The 14,191-nt window shown below is 39.6% G+C and overlaps 1 protein-coding gene across 1 annotated transcript in view; it reads left to right on the top strand.

Annotated features, from left to right (window-relative positions):
• The first annotated feature begins 71 nt into the window (after window positions 1–71).
• The window catches only part of CTR9 (CTR9 homolog, Paf1/RNA polymerase II complex component), a 28,584-nt gene continuing 14,464 nt past the window's right edge, over window positions 72–14,191 (top strand). The window contains exons 1-10 of the mRNA XM_039537265.1: window positions 72–227; window positions 2,018–2,116; window positions 3,694–3,933; window positions 4,549–4,666; window positions 5,987–6,076; window positions 9,311–9,459; window positions 11,837–11,944; window positions 12,470–12,577; window positions 12,725–12,961; window positions 14,037–14,126. Coding sequence (XP_039393199.1) covers window positions 183–227; window positions 2,018–2,116; window positions 3,694–3,933; window positions 4,549–4,666; window positions 5,987–6,076; window positions 9,311–9,459; window positions 11,837–11,944; window positions 12,470–12,577; window positions 12,725–12,961; window positions 14,037–14,126 — 1,284 coding nt within the window. The 5' untranslated portion in view covers window positions 72–182. The remainder of the gene's footprint in view (window positions 228–2,017; window positions 2,117–3,693; window positions 3,934–4,548; window positions 4,667–5,986; window positions 6,077–9,310; window positions 9,460–11,836; window positions 11,945–12,469; window positions 12,578–12,724; window positions 12,962–14,036; window positions 14,127–14,191) is intronic.

Below are 14,191 nucleotides of genomic sequence, written 5' to 3'. Positions count from 1 at the left end.
GGGCTGACGTTGGGCCGTTTCCGCCGGAGCCCTGCCGGGGTCAGAGGGCGTGTTTGTGACGGGGGTTGGGTGCGCGGGGCGACGGGGGCCGAGCGAGGCGGAGGCTGCTGGCCGCCCCGGAGCTCGCAGCGGCAGCAGCGCCAGGCTGAAGCGGTCCGGCTGCGGCCAGCGCCAGCAGCACCATGTCGCGCGGCTCGATCGAGATCCCCCTCCGGGACACTGACGAGGTGAGGGGGACGCGGCGGCGGCCCCGGGCCTGGTGCCTTCCCCGTCCCGTCCCCTGGCAGCGTGCGGGGGGGGCAGGAGTGTGTGTCTGTCTGTCGGGGTTGGCCTCATAACTCCGACGCCCCCCCACACACACACGGGACTTGTGAGCCGTCCTCACTCCCCTGAACCTCCCCACCCCCGGGCCTGTCGCTCCCTCTTTGGGGTCCAGCGGGATTGTGCCTGGCCGGTTTTCATTGGAGGGGTGGGGGGAATAGCAGCTGTTAGGAAATGCAGCCCCGCAGCCTCGCCTGGCCGCACGTTGTGGTGGTTGTTTTCACACACGCACCACGAGGAAGAGAATGATGGCCTCGTTCCCCTAAGATAACCTTCAATAATAAACATGTAAGCCTCTTGCAAAGACACTAAGGTGCTTAGTCCGAACTGTGTTGGTGACTAGTAACTTTCATTTGCCTATGTGCTGTCCAGCTGTAGCATGGGATAGTTAAACTTCATGTTGTTTTATGTACAAAGTCACACCAGCTTAGCTAAAAGTGTGTTTTAAAGTCAGCCTTATTAAATCGATGGAAAACCTTGTGTGGACACTCCTAATTCAGTTTAAAACTGATTTATATCAAGTTGGGTTAGGAGGGGTTCCTTGCCAACATAAAGTAAACTGACAATAGGGATATATAGATTTAAGAGTGCCACCGGTGTTTACACCAGTATAATTAAATCAATGTAAAACTGATATTGTTTCAAATCTTGTATGAAGATGAGCCCTTCAACTGGTGAAGCAATTATATTCTGTTACTAGATACTTCTTACACATACTTGTTTAAAAACATCTTTCGCTGCAATTAGCTGTTACTGTGTTTGAAACTTGCCACCTTATCCACTGGACCAACCTTCCTTCCATATGTCTGTCTTCTGGATCATAACCTCTTCGAGAGAGACTCATTTTATGTCTTTTACATTGCTGAGCACATTGTCAGTGTTGTATAAATAATAGGACAGATTTATTCTTTTCTCCCTTTGCCCATAGACTCCACACAAAAAAAAAAGGATTATATTCTGCTCTCTGAAATGTCCTGTTTCTGTTGACTGCTGTGGCCATTAATGTTCTGTGTATTTGCTCCCAACCCCATAGATATTACCATATATACTCGTTCATAAGCCGACTATTTTTGGTAAAAAAGGGATGCATCAAAGAGTGAGGGTTGGCTTATAAATGGGTCTGCACCAAAATTTGATGATTTTAAACTCTTTAAACTGCCAAAGGTTGCCGATCCCTGATCTAATACATTGTCGTTGTGTTTACCTGGAGTGTCTGCAGGCATGAAGCCCCTCAGCTGCATTGGCTGGGAATGGCGAACCGCAGCCACAGGGAGCTGAGGGGCTCCATGCCTGCAGAGGCTCCAAGTAAACAAAACATTTTGACTCACCAGCGGCTTATCCTGACAGACCGGGAGCCAAAGTTTTCCAACCCCGGAACTATAGGGTTGGCTTATGAAAGAGTCATACAGTTTTTGCTATTTTTACCTATCCATTTTAGGGGGTCAGCTTATAAACGAATGGGCTAATGAACGAGTATATACAGTACTTTCTATGTTGTTCGGGGGGAACTCTTCAAGTGAAAAATCCAGACTGTTGCAGGTTGTCTAATCTAACTTCTGGCATGCTGAGTAAAGTGAGGATTAGGGTTTCTGTTGCATTTCTATTATAGATATTGTAAATATGGACTTTAAATGGAACTTTTAAAAAGTAGATAACATGAATTAACACTTAACATGAATATTATTGTTGATTTTAGGTCATTGAGCTTGACTTCGATCAGTTACCGGAGGGGGATGAAGTTATAAGTATCCTGAAACAGGAACATACTCAGCTGCACATATGGATTGCTTTAGCGGTCAGTATTTATGCAAATAAATTAATTTCTATTATATTGCATTTGTTAGCAGATGAAATTTAAATTATTCTAGGTCACTAATTCTAGGCTTGATATTTCTTACATATAAATTTTGATATTGCAAATATCAGTAGAGGCTCTACAACTTGAGGTTTGTAATTAAATTATACCATTTTTAGTGGCTTCTATTACTATATTTAAAAATTGCACACTTGATTTTGTTTCAGCTTCGGTTTTCAAAGTAAAAAACTTTGTTCTAAGAAAAGGGTGTTCAAATATAGTGGGAAAAATACATTGGTGACTGAAGAAAAATAAAATTGTTTCTTTGATTGTGCTTACTACATTAAGAGGAATTTTATTGTAACACAGAAGTTACTACCTAGGCTATGCATCATAATGAGGCAAGATCAGTGCTAGCAATATTCACGTAACTACCCTATCAAGTTTATGCTGTCTGGAAGGGAGATCTGAACAGTTCCCAGGGAAGTGCTTTGATAATAAGAAAAGAGTGAATGGAGGAAAAATGGTTGTAAAAGACTATGAATGTGAAAAGAATCAACAACATAGAATTTTTTGATTAAATGGTCTGAACTTCCTCCTTGTAAAGTTCAACTTCTGTATGCTTTAGCTAAAAGTATGTAGTGTGTTTTAGAACACTGTAAATGTAAGATGTTATATCGCATTTGGCAATCCAGTTTATATATAGCTTTTTTTCATGGTTGCATAACCAAATATGTCTCTATTCCATCTTAATAGAAGAAACTTTATTGCTTCCTAGAATAGTTATTTCACTTTCTTCACATAAATAAAATTAACCCTCCGAGTATTTTATGTGCTGTTTCAATTTTCAGTGTGTAAAACTCTTGTCTGATGTTTATACTGTCTTTGTGTACTGATATTTAGCAGTGTAAGTATAGTTGAAATTTGGTATCCTGGACTAACATTCCATTTTGATTAAAATACCTTAACTTGCTGTAACTGATATGAATGTTTGGTTACTGTATTCTTCCTAATGTATAGGGGGGGGGGGAGAGAGAGAGGAAATGAATGAATTACATTGGAATTACATTGGAAGTGGTAGGATGCCCACTTCTGTACCAGAAGGTTGTGGGGTTGAAGTCCTACATGAGGATGCTTACCCTCTTCTGACTACCGTACACTACTAGTAGGTTCTGCAGTCTCAGATGTGTTGCATTGCAGGCAGGCTTCAAACTGACTTTTTTTTGTTTTGCTTAGTCTCTGGTTGTCCAGTTGAACACTTAAGGATCCCAGAGCTCTTTTGGACAGGAGTAGCAGATCACTTGTGTACTGTCCAACAATTTCATCTTTGAATAATTTTGTGTGTGTGTGTTTCAATGAATGAATTATTGTGGACAGCAGAGCACCTGCTCTAACAACCGCTGTACTTGTGTATGTAATTCATCAGTGGAAAGATTTTGTACTAAGAAAAAGTACTCAGGGAGCTATATTGAAACATGTTACATTAGTATGTAAGTGAATATCTGTAGTTTTAACTGGAAAAAATATCATGGTGGAATAGCTGTAAAAGTAGTATTTAAAATGTTTTGCTTTTATAGTTGGAATATTACAAACAAGGAAAAACAGAAGATTTTGTGAAACTATTGGAAGCTGCACGAATAGATGGCAACTTGGATTATAGAGACCATGAAAAAGATCAGATGACATGCTTGGATACTCTGGCAGCATACTATGTACAGCAGGCACGGAAGGAAAAGAATAAAGACAACAAGAAGGAGCTCATTACGCAAGCTACCCTGCTGTATACTATGGCTGACAAAATTATCATGTATGATCAGGTAAAAAAAAAGATTGTGTCCATTTATACAAAGAATCATAGCTATAAACTGTGTCATTAAACTTAGTTTGTAACTTTGTCATAGTATCCATACTCCAACTCTGGATTCAAAGTACATTTTTTGAAAGGAAGCAGATACCTAATTATTGTACCCTAAAGGGAAGGTAGCCACTGATGGCCAAGCCCTTATAACCTCATTAGTGTGTGTTACACTACTGATTTCACAAACATTTGGACTAAATTGGCACTTGCATAGCACTGCCTAGAATAAAAGTGGTCCTAGCTCAAGCCTCTTAATGTAACTGTGCCTGTGTATTCCTTTTTTGTTGTTGGCCTAAACATTTTGCTCAATATACCTTCCTACTTTGATGGTATGTGATTTGTAGCAATTAATTGTGGGAACCTACAGTCTCACCATTGGTATTTGCCACAGGCCTTGATACAGGAGAATCAAATTCATCATAAAATGCCAAAATGAGGTTTGAAGTAGTACCTTAACACTCTCTTTCCTTTAGTCTAATTTTTATAACTTTTTAAAGGGAGACCCAAATACAAAATCCTAGTATTTGTATAAAAATGCAAAAAATAATATCTTAGAAATCTGTTTCTCATCTAGAATCACTTGTTGGGAAGAGCCTGCTTCTGTCTGCTGGAGGGTGATAAAATGGACCAGGCTGACGCACAGTTTCATTTTGTGCTCAACCAGTCTCCAAATAATATTCCAGCCCTCCTTGGTAAGAATTTTGTGAATATCTCTGCAAAAACCCAGTCTCTCCATCTCCGTTTAGGACTTGTAGAAAATGCATGTTCACAGTCTATCCCAATTCCTGTAAGTAGAGACACATGTGGGCCTGGCAATAAAGAAGGGAGATCTCTGTCTTGGGGTAATACGCATTTAAGATTCTGAGATGGATTCAGGAAGTGCCTGCAGAAAAGAGAGCTGGGGTGGTAGGGGCATTATCAACAACTGTATGCTAATGCCTGTGTGGTTATGTACATGTCCACCCTTGTAGCACGGCTTGATTCTGCAGATGTGCTACCTCTTCTTCCCCCTTTGTCTGGCTCTTATAAGAAGCAACTCCTAGGTCAAAATGTTTTAAATTGAGATTCCTCTGTGAGGGGTCATGTATGTTTAATATGTCTCTTATAGTGTATCAATTTAGTTTTTAACCCCTGAAATCAAGTCCTTGTTCTCCTTGATTCAGGGTTCCTACAGCCCTCCTTCTAGGCTTCTGTATGAGTGTTCCTATAGGCTACCCCTCTGTAGGTCAGGAGTCTCACAGCCCTCCTAGGGTCTGTGCTAATAATTCAGGCTGGCTGCACCACTCAGCTTCTGAGCTGGCCTCTTTAATCCTGTCCTTTCCCCCAGGGCTGTGAAAGGTCAGTAGGCTGAAGGGCCAACAGGCAGGTACACAGTTCTACTTTCACTAGGCGGGTATGCCTCCTTCAAGCTGTCTGCTCACTCTCTCCTTCTTTGGCTCTCTGGAGGCTTCTTTTATTCCTAAGCCTGTGACTGATTTAGACTGATGTGACTAATTTAGTCACATGACCTACCTGATTTAGTCACATTTGGGGAGGAGAGCTGAGTGAGACACAGGTGGGGCAGACCCTTTACTCTAAAAGGGGCCAGTCACCTGGGACGGTCCACCTTACTTAATAGTCTTTTCTTGCTGACACTTATGGTGGCCAGAACACTTTCAGTAGTGAAGAGTCAGCAAGCAGTAACCCCTTCAGTCAGTATTCTAGAGTGAAGCTTAGGGCAATTTTCATCCAAACTTCCTAACCAAGAAAGGAAAATGAAAGTTATTTAAAAACTATTTTAAAACGTTACTTTTATGTTTGCTGTTGCCCTTTATTAATTTTATTTTCTGAGATACTTGACACTTGTAGGATCGGCATCAAAACGCACAAAGCAGTTATAATCAAGTGAATGTTCCTGACAGCATCCAAGCCTTCATTAATTCCATTTATTCTGGCATTAACTACTGAAAAGGTCAAACCTTTTACAGAACAGCAAACCTATAGCAACTTCTGTAACGTGTTTGTTGTAACAGGTAAAGCATGCATTTCATTCAACAAGAAAGATTATAGAGGAGCCCTTGCCTACTACAAGAAAGCACTGCGAACCAACCCAGGTTGTCCAGGTAAGGCATAGAAAATCTTTGCTACTGAAACAATCTTATTAAGTTGTTTAAACCTAAAACTGGTCTTTATAATTCCTGCAGTTAGAAAATGGGCTTTATTATAATTTCTTTTTTCAAATCCACGCTGTCACAAATGAAATTCTTACTCTTGTAGGACAGATTTGCTTTCTACTGGCTCTGTAATAGCTGCTAACTGAGTAAAGGATTAAGAGTATGTCTGCTGTATTGTAGCCATGTTGGTCCCAGGATATTAGAGAGACAAGATGGGTGAGAGGTAATTTTATTTTATTGGACCAATTTCTGTTGGTGAAAGAGAGACGCTTTTGAGTTTACACAGAGCCCTTCTTCAGGGAAAGGTACTCAGTGTCACAGCTAAATATAATTCAGAAGAGATTGTTTAGCATAGGTAATTAACACATTATTGGGGCATTTAGTGCACTGGATGAGGTACGCATGTTGTGATAGGCATGTGTAGGATCCATGTATCTTGAAAGGTGTGCGGGAAGTATTGGTCATCATAGCAATGTAAATATGTGTACAGGTTTTGCATTTGTTGTTGTGGTAGGGTCTGGCGCCACCTTGAGTTGGTGTGTTTTGGTCTGTGAGGAGCTTGCTTCTGATAGTGAGGTTTAGTGGGTTGTTTGAAGGCCAGAAGATGGGGGTTGTGAAAGATTTTTTTTTCGGGATGTGGTCCCCATTTAATATGGGTTGTGATTATTTTATGATACCCCATAGGGGTTCCAGTGTGGAGCAGAAAGTGACAAATAGAAGTGTGCAGTTGGAGGAGGATTTTTTCCCTGTATTAAAGCAGGTTCTCTTGGGGTGTTTGGGTGGCCTGTTCCATGATGCGATATACTTCTCTGGTGGAGTGTCCTTGTTTGATGAAGGCAGTCTTAAATGTATTAAAAGTGTATATCCCAGACTTACCACAGAATATGCTCCGAGGAGAATCCAAGGGCCTGGCTGTAGATAACAGATTTCTTGGTGTGTTTGGGGTGGTTACTGCATCTATGAAGATAAGTGTGATCTGTGGGTTTATTGTGTATTTTATCTGTAGTGTTCCATTGTTGAAGCTGATTGTGGTGTCCAAGAAGTTGATGCTGGTGTGGGAGCATTCTAGAGAGAGTTTGGATGGATGGGGATAGTTGAAGTGGTGGTGGAAATCTGAGGAAGTCTAGGTCCTCTGTCCTGAAGATGAAAATATCATCAGTGTATCTTCAATATATCATTGGTTTCATGGTGCATTTGTCCAGAAAGTCTTCTGCTTGGTGTCCTATAAAGAGGCTGGTATATTGAGGAGCCATCCTACTACCAGTGGCTGTTCCCACGGTTTGGTTGAAGTGTTTGTTGTTGAATGTAAAATTTGGTCTGGGTGAAGATCAAATGAATACGTTTGGGGCAGATATCTGAGTATTGGCCATACTCTCTCTGGCTATGATTTGAGCTAGTGCGCTCATCAAAAAGAGGATAGCTTTGCCAGTGGGAGGGGCCAGCCACCTCAAGTATGTGCCTAGCATCTCAGACAAGTATGTACTCGGGGTGACTAGTGGCTCACACCAAAGTGGCTATGCCCCATTTTTAGTATGCTAGCTCAAGGGGAGCTGGTGCAGATATATTTCTTTGAGCTGAGATTTATGCTTCCAGTTCAAAGAGTAGGCATACCTTAAGGAGTCCTAGTTCAGAATAGTATTTCATACATTTCTGACCAATAGATTTTTAAAAAGCCATTAAAGAAGTGCAGAAAGTACAAAAGGGGTGTCTGAATCAAGACTATTGTCCAAAAAGGATTACAGAAACTAGCTCTAAGCTTTTTGAATATGAAGTTAGACAGAGGTAAATGGATATGTCACAGAATTCTGAACAAAACAAGTGATGTATGTGTCAAATTTATCTAAGATGTGTCAAATGATACAAAAATATCTGATGAGCTGATCGTTCATTGTATCGTATGGGATTTTTATTACTGAAATTCTGTGGAAACTACCAGAGGCAGCAGAAGTTACATATGCAGTGTTTAGAAGTTAAGGAAGTACTTGAAGAGGCTGTCACACATTCCTTTAATAGAGGAAAGATGGGGTACACCTACATGAGCTACTTGACCATTTTCTGTCCTAAACATGAATTATAATTAGGGCCACATGTAATCTTTGATTCTTTTAGCTAGGGATTAGCTGCAGAATCCACTCCTTGCTGCAGAGTTGTGCTCAGAAATTGAAGTGTGTTTTTTTTCTTATAAACTCTTTTTTTACTACTTACAAGGAAAACTTCTGAATGTGAAATGACTTTAAACAAATGTGGCTGTTTATTCCTGAGGGCAGGTCTACACTATGGGGGAAAATCAATATAAGATACGCAACTTCAGCTACGTGAATAACGTAGCTGAAGTCGAAGTATCTGATATCAAATTACTTACCGTCCTCACGGCACGGGATCGACGTCCGCGGCTCCCCATGTCGACTCCGCTACCACCGTTCGCGCTGGTGGAGTTACGGAGTTGACATGAGCGCGTTCGGGGATCGATATATCGCGTCTCATCGATCCCTGAAAAATCGATTGCTACCCGCCGATACGGCAGGTAGTGAAGACGTACCCTGAGTCTGCAGGGAGCCTGAAACTATGTCTGTAGTGTGAATGGCTCCCTTTATGTTGAACTGTGTGAGAACTTTGATACCAATGGATGATAATTTAAGCAGCCTTTGTTAACCCTTTCACTTCTAATCATTTTAGAAGAAACACCTAGCTTAATTGCTTATCCCACAATCCCAAACCATCTCAGACCCTTGGTGAGGTACCAAAACTGTCCCCTTACTAACTGATCAAACCTCCAGCTTTCCTGCTTGACAATTCTGTAATACTGTTCTTTCTAAATGTCATTCTGCAGCACAATAAAAATTTAATTATTAGGAATAGATTAAAAGTGATATTAAATAAGCATAAATGTTACACTGACTGCACTAATCTTTCATATTTCATTTAATGAAAAAAATTATCTGAAACTACTTCAGAAATAGAAGCCTACTCCACTGGAATAGAGTAGAAACCAGGGGTCTTACCACACTATTAATGTCATCTTTTCCACTGAGCACGGGGCCTTGTTTATAACTATCTCTAAATACAGTGTGAATCAAGTAATGAAGATATCAATCCTGTATCAGCTCAATGTTTAGAGTAAAAAACATACTCGTAAAAAGTTTTGATTTTTGACATTCTGAATGACTTGCCTTTGTTTCCTAGCTGAGGTTCGATTAGGCATGGGCCATTGCTTCGTGAAACTGAACAAGTTGGAAAAAGCTCGTCTGGCATTCAGCAGGGCTCTGGAGCTCAATTCGAAATGTGTAGGGGCTTTGGTTGGATTGGCTGTTCTAGAACTCAATAACAAAGAGGTAGGTGTGAGCTGGGATGGGGAGAATGTGAAGTGCTGTATTGGGTTTCTAGTTAAACAGTGAGCCTCACAACAGTCTGAAAATCCTTTTTTTTTTTTACATTTTATATATTACCTGAATCACTTTAATCAACATCACTGATGTAGATGGTATTGCAATTCTGAATAGTTATGAAGAGTGCAAAGTAAATAATGCTAATCTCTACTGCGCTTATTAAATACAAGCGGCTCTAAGAAGTGATATGTACACTAAGTGATATGAATTCAAAACTATAGTGGTGTGTTAAATATATATATGTGTGTATATATATATTTATTTATTAACATAGAATAGTAAACTGTGCCCATGTACGCAGTCTGAGTACGTTGCTAATTGTTTGAAATTTCTCCTTAATTCCGGAACTTAATTAGTTCACCACCTTCAATAAGCAGCACCTCTAAATACAAATAACACTGCAACACATTGGCCACAGCTGCATTCTTCCCTTACCCTCTTTAAAGACCAGGCATTAAAAACAAGTCCTTTGGTATCCTCTGAAAGTCAGCAAATCTCAAGTAAAATTGGTCTGGTGTAGCAGGACACTTTAGGGAGAATGCTATACCAGTAGCCCCCTCACCATTGTATCAAGGAGTAATCTACTGTCGGTGTCTGCACTGATTGCTGTTGTAGCAGAGTGTCTTGGTAAGAAAGGCAGTCTCTCAGGTGGCCTGATCCCAGGCCATTCAGACTTCATAAGTCCAAACCAACACCTTAACATCTGTCTGAAGTTTGCATGTAACTATTGTAGATTCAGAAGCACAAGTGTCACATGGACCTTGTCCACAGTAAAAAGTTTGCCACTTTAATCTTACTGGCAAAACCCTCCTGTGTTGATACACTTTTACACTGATAGAACTGCATGTACTGGTGGTTCCATTTTGGCAAAGCAAAAGGAGCTAAAGTGATATACGTGCATCTACATGAGGGCTTTTACCCAAATAACAGCATCAGTAAAAGTTTCACCCTGTGCCAACATAGTTATGCCAATAGAACTTTTTGAGTGTAGACCAGGCCTTGCTCTCAGTTGGACATTCTACTTACTAACCACGTGACCACCTTCTGCACTGTTTCTAGCTTTCATATAAATTTAAGATGTAGCCTCATGTAGAGTGCATTGAAAATACAAATAGTAATTCTATTTCTGTATGGTTTTTCCTTTTGCATCCCTTCAAACCTGCACTTGCACATTTAACTTTATCTACAGTATAAATAAACATATATGGAAATGAGAGAATTTACATTGTTAAAATTATAGAACCAAACAAAAAAGTTCTAAAACCTGAGATCGTAAGTGATTTATTAAACTAAGTTCACAGGGATATTGCTATGATAGCTTTGGAAAGGCCGTATGTGTGTTTGGACTGTAAAATGCTTTCACTTCTATTGCGCCTTCCATCTGATCATCGGAAAGCATTTCATGAATATTAATCTTTCAGTTAGGTATTTTACCATTTTTATGATGGATAAACTGAGATGTAAATGCTAAATGAGTTGCCAGAAATTACACATTGAGTCAATGGTAGAGCAGAAAATAGAATTAGAGATAAGATTTCTTCCCTGTAACAATTTCACATTTGTGCCAGCTTGCAAGTTACTGTACTTGTCATGGGTTCTGACTTGCAATAAAGTTTGGGTTTGTATTCAGGAAAACTAAATTATTGCATATTAAGAGATCTCTTTGGAAGGGAATGATGTAATGTTCATTTTGTAAAAGGCAGACTATAAAAAGCAAATGCTTATCTAATATTTTATAGGGTAGTAGTGCTCAAAGTCCCTAGTTGAGTTTGGCGCTCCATTGTGCTAGTTGCTGTACAAAGGCATAGGAACACATGGCCAGAGCTCGCACATTAGAGATAAAAACATATAGGGTGGGACAAGGGTACAACATATTAGCAAAATAGTCAAGATGAGGATGAGCATACATGGTGTTTCCTCTTTTAGTAATTGTGGCCAGAGTGGGGATGAAAGGGAATGTTGGGGGTGGGTGGGGGAGTAAATAGGAACAAGGTAGTTGAGTGTTAGGGAAGGTACCAGAGTGGGCAGAGGAAGTCCAGCCGTGAGAGGATCTGTGAGGAGGTAGGGGGAAACCTCCACTTCAGGAAGTCCTGTTCCCCTTTCTCCTACCCATGAAAGGGCTCGTTACTCTCTGTAGTGAATCTGGGGGGATTAAAGAGCTTCTGGCTGGATCTCTGTCTGTCCTGATGCTGCTTCTGGCCATCAATGGGAAGACCCGTCTGAGCCACAGTTCCTGGGACTTGTGAGAAGAATAGCTCTGAAGATGTTATATTGAGGAAATATGTTGAAATATAATGCTAATATCTATCAATATTTCATCTAGGCTGATTCTATCAAAAATGGTGTTCAACTCCTTTCTAGAGCTTACACAATTGATCCCAGTAACCCAATGGTGCTGAACCACTTGGCTAATCACTTCTTCTTCAAAAAGGTAAGAAAATACATGAATGGAAAATTCCATAACCTTCTGAACAGTAACCGCTCCAGTGTCAAACTCATTACTGCTTCTGCCTTCCAAAAATCATTTTAAATTCTGCATTTTGAAAGGTATTAAAGTACAGCTGTTAAAAGAATACGTTTTACCCATCGTGTGACTTTCATAAGGCCAAAGAGTAAGAGTAAATTTTTTAATATAGTCAGACAAGTGTAAAGTTTCAGTTTTTAAATCCCTTATTACTTTTTTTCTCAAGACTGCCAAGAAAGTGCACACACTTTTTTTTTCTTAATTTAAACCTACCTGTGTTTTCTGAAGACATTTATTTTCTGCTACTTTTAAAACTGGGGTATAGAGAAAAGAACAGTAACTTGTAAAACTAAATCTACTGATGTTAACTTACCAAATTCTACTGCTTGTTTGTCTGCATTAATCAGTCCAGGCCTGATGTTTCAGAAGTGTATAAACTTCACCATAAATGGGTTGGGATTTTTCAAACTGAGTTTTATTTTCATCATTCAGGATTATGGTAAAGTCCAGCACTTGGCTCTCCATGCTTTCCATAATACAGAAGTTGAAGCTATGCAGGCAGAGAGTTGCTACCAGCTGGCCCGGTCTTTTCACGTACAGGTAGAATGAATTTTTTAAAATCCTCTTCTAGATTACATTTAGAACATTGTAATATTCAAATATATTCAACATATAAAAAAAAAACTAAACAGAACCCTAAGAAAATAATCCATCTTCTTTTTTTTCTCCTTGTTTCTTTTAAATTAGGAAGATTATGACCAAGCTTTCCAATACTACTACCAAGCCACACAGTTTGCCTCATCCTCTTTTGTATTACCATTTTTTGGATTGGGTCAAATGTACATTTATCGGGGGGACAAGGAGAATGCATCACAATGCTTTGAAAAAGTTTTGAAAGCCTACCCTAACAATTATGAGACTATGAAAATCCTTGGATCTCTTTATGCTGCTTCAGAAGACCAAGACAAACGAGATATTGCAAAAGTATGTTCAGATATTTATTTGCTGAACTTTGGATCTCAGTGTTACCTGCTTGATGACCTTGAATGTATGTCACTCCAGCTGATGCCTCATTCATACATCCAAGGGAAAAATTTGTCCCTGAAAATCTGAGTTATGGTATCACTAAAAATCAGGTTTACTTTGCTGTGAAAATAGAACTGGGTGTGTGATAGTTTTAGTAGGTCAATCGCTTTTCCGAATGGCAGATGTTATTAACTGCAGAAGAGGTAATGTCATCTGAACAGAAGTGGGACCACACTAGGAGACCTGTTAACTAAAGCTAACAAAACTATTCTGTTTTCTGTTGCATATGGAAAACACTTGTTTTCCTCTGCACAAAAAGGGTGATTTGCCTGTAAATGACAACTTGATGATCACATATCTGGGAATATTCTTGTCCTCCCAGTTTAACTTTCTGAAAGGACCTTGTCACATACTAATACAACATTTTTTAAAATTTAAGTATGTTTACTCTTTCTGATGCTTAGATCTTTTCCTACTGATTTTCTTTGCATTTAGTCAGCACTGCTTTTCCCTCAAGTTTTGAATGGCAGTGTGTTAACATGGTTTGGTTTACTGATCAGTAATTTAACAGTATATAATATCTTTCTATCATGACATACTATCTTTTTGGTAGGGAACACAGACATTTCCCAGAGCTGAGCTTTAATGAAAACAGACAAGCATGACATTGGGACTGAACTGAAAATAAGTTTCATGGCAAATCAGTCTAATTTCTCAATTATTTGAATGTGGTAGGTTTTGAAGAAGTTTGTATTCCTTCTGAATATTTAGAACCCTAAGGGCTTTCCCCATGTCTTACTAAATGTGGGGGGCGGGAAGGGTGGAAAATACTGGTGTTGAGTTAAGTGATGAACTAGGTTGGCTTTGTTGCCTAACATGCTCAGTCATATGCATACATTTGAAGTTTTATATCTTTACAGAAGAGAAATGTACTGCTTTCAAGCCTAAACACATTGAAAAACCAACTCTGGTGCCTTTTTTGACAGTTTAATATAAACTTTTGCGTGCATAAGTAATGTTTGTTTTTTCTCAGGGTCACTTGAAGAAAGTCACAGAACAGTATCCAGATGACGTAGAAGCGTGGATTGAACTAGCGCAAATCCTTGAGCAGACTGACATACAGGTATTAATGCTGTAAAATGGAGACGTTGTGTAACGTGTACACTTGGTTTAAGTTACAAAGTGATG

The sequence above is a fragment of the Mauremys reevesii genome, linkage group 4 (genome assembly GCF_016161935.1).
Source record: "Mauremys reevesii isolate NIE-2019 linkage group 4, ASM1616193v1, whole genome shotgun sequence".
NCBI classification, from domain to species: Eukaryota; Metazoa; Chordata; order Testudines; family Geoemydidae; genus Mauremys; species Mauremys reevesii.
The sequence above is the reverse complement of the archived record's forward strand: the minus strand, read 5'-3'. Positions and strand labels throughout refer to the sequence as shown.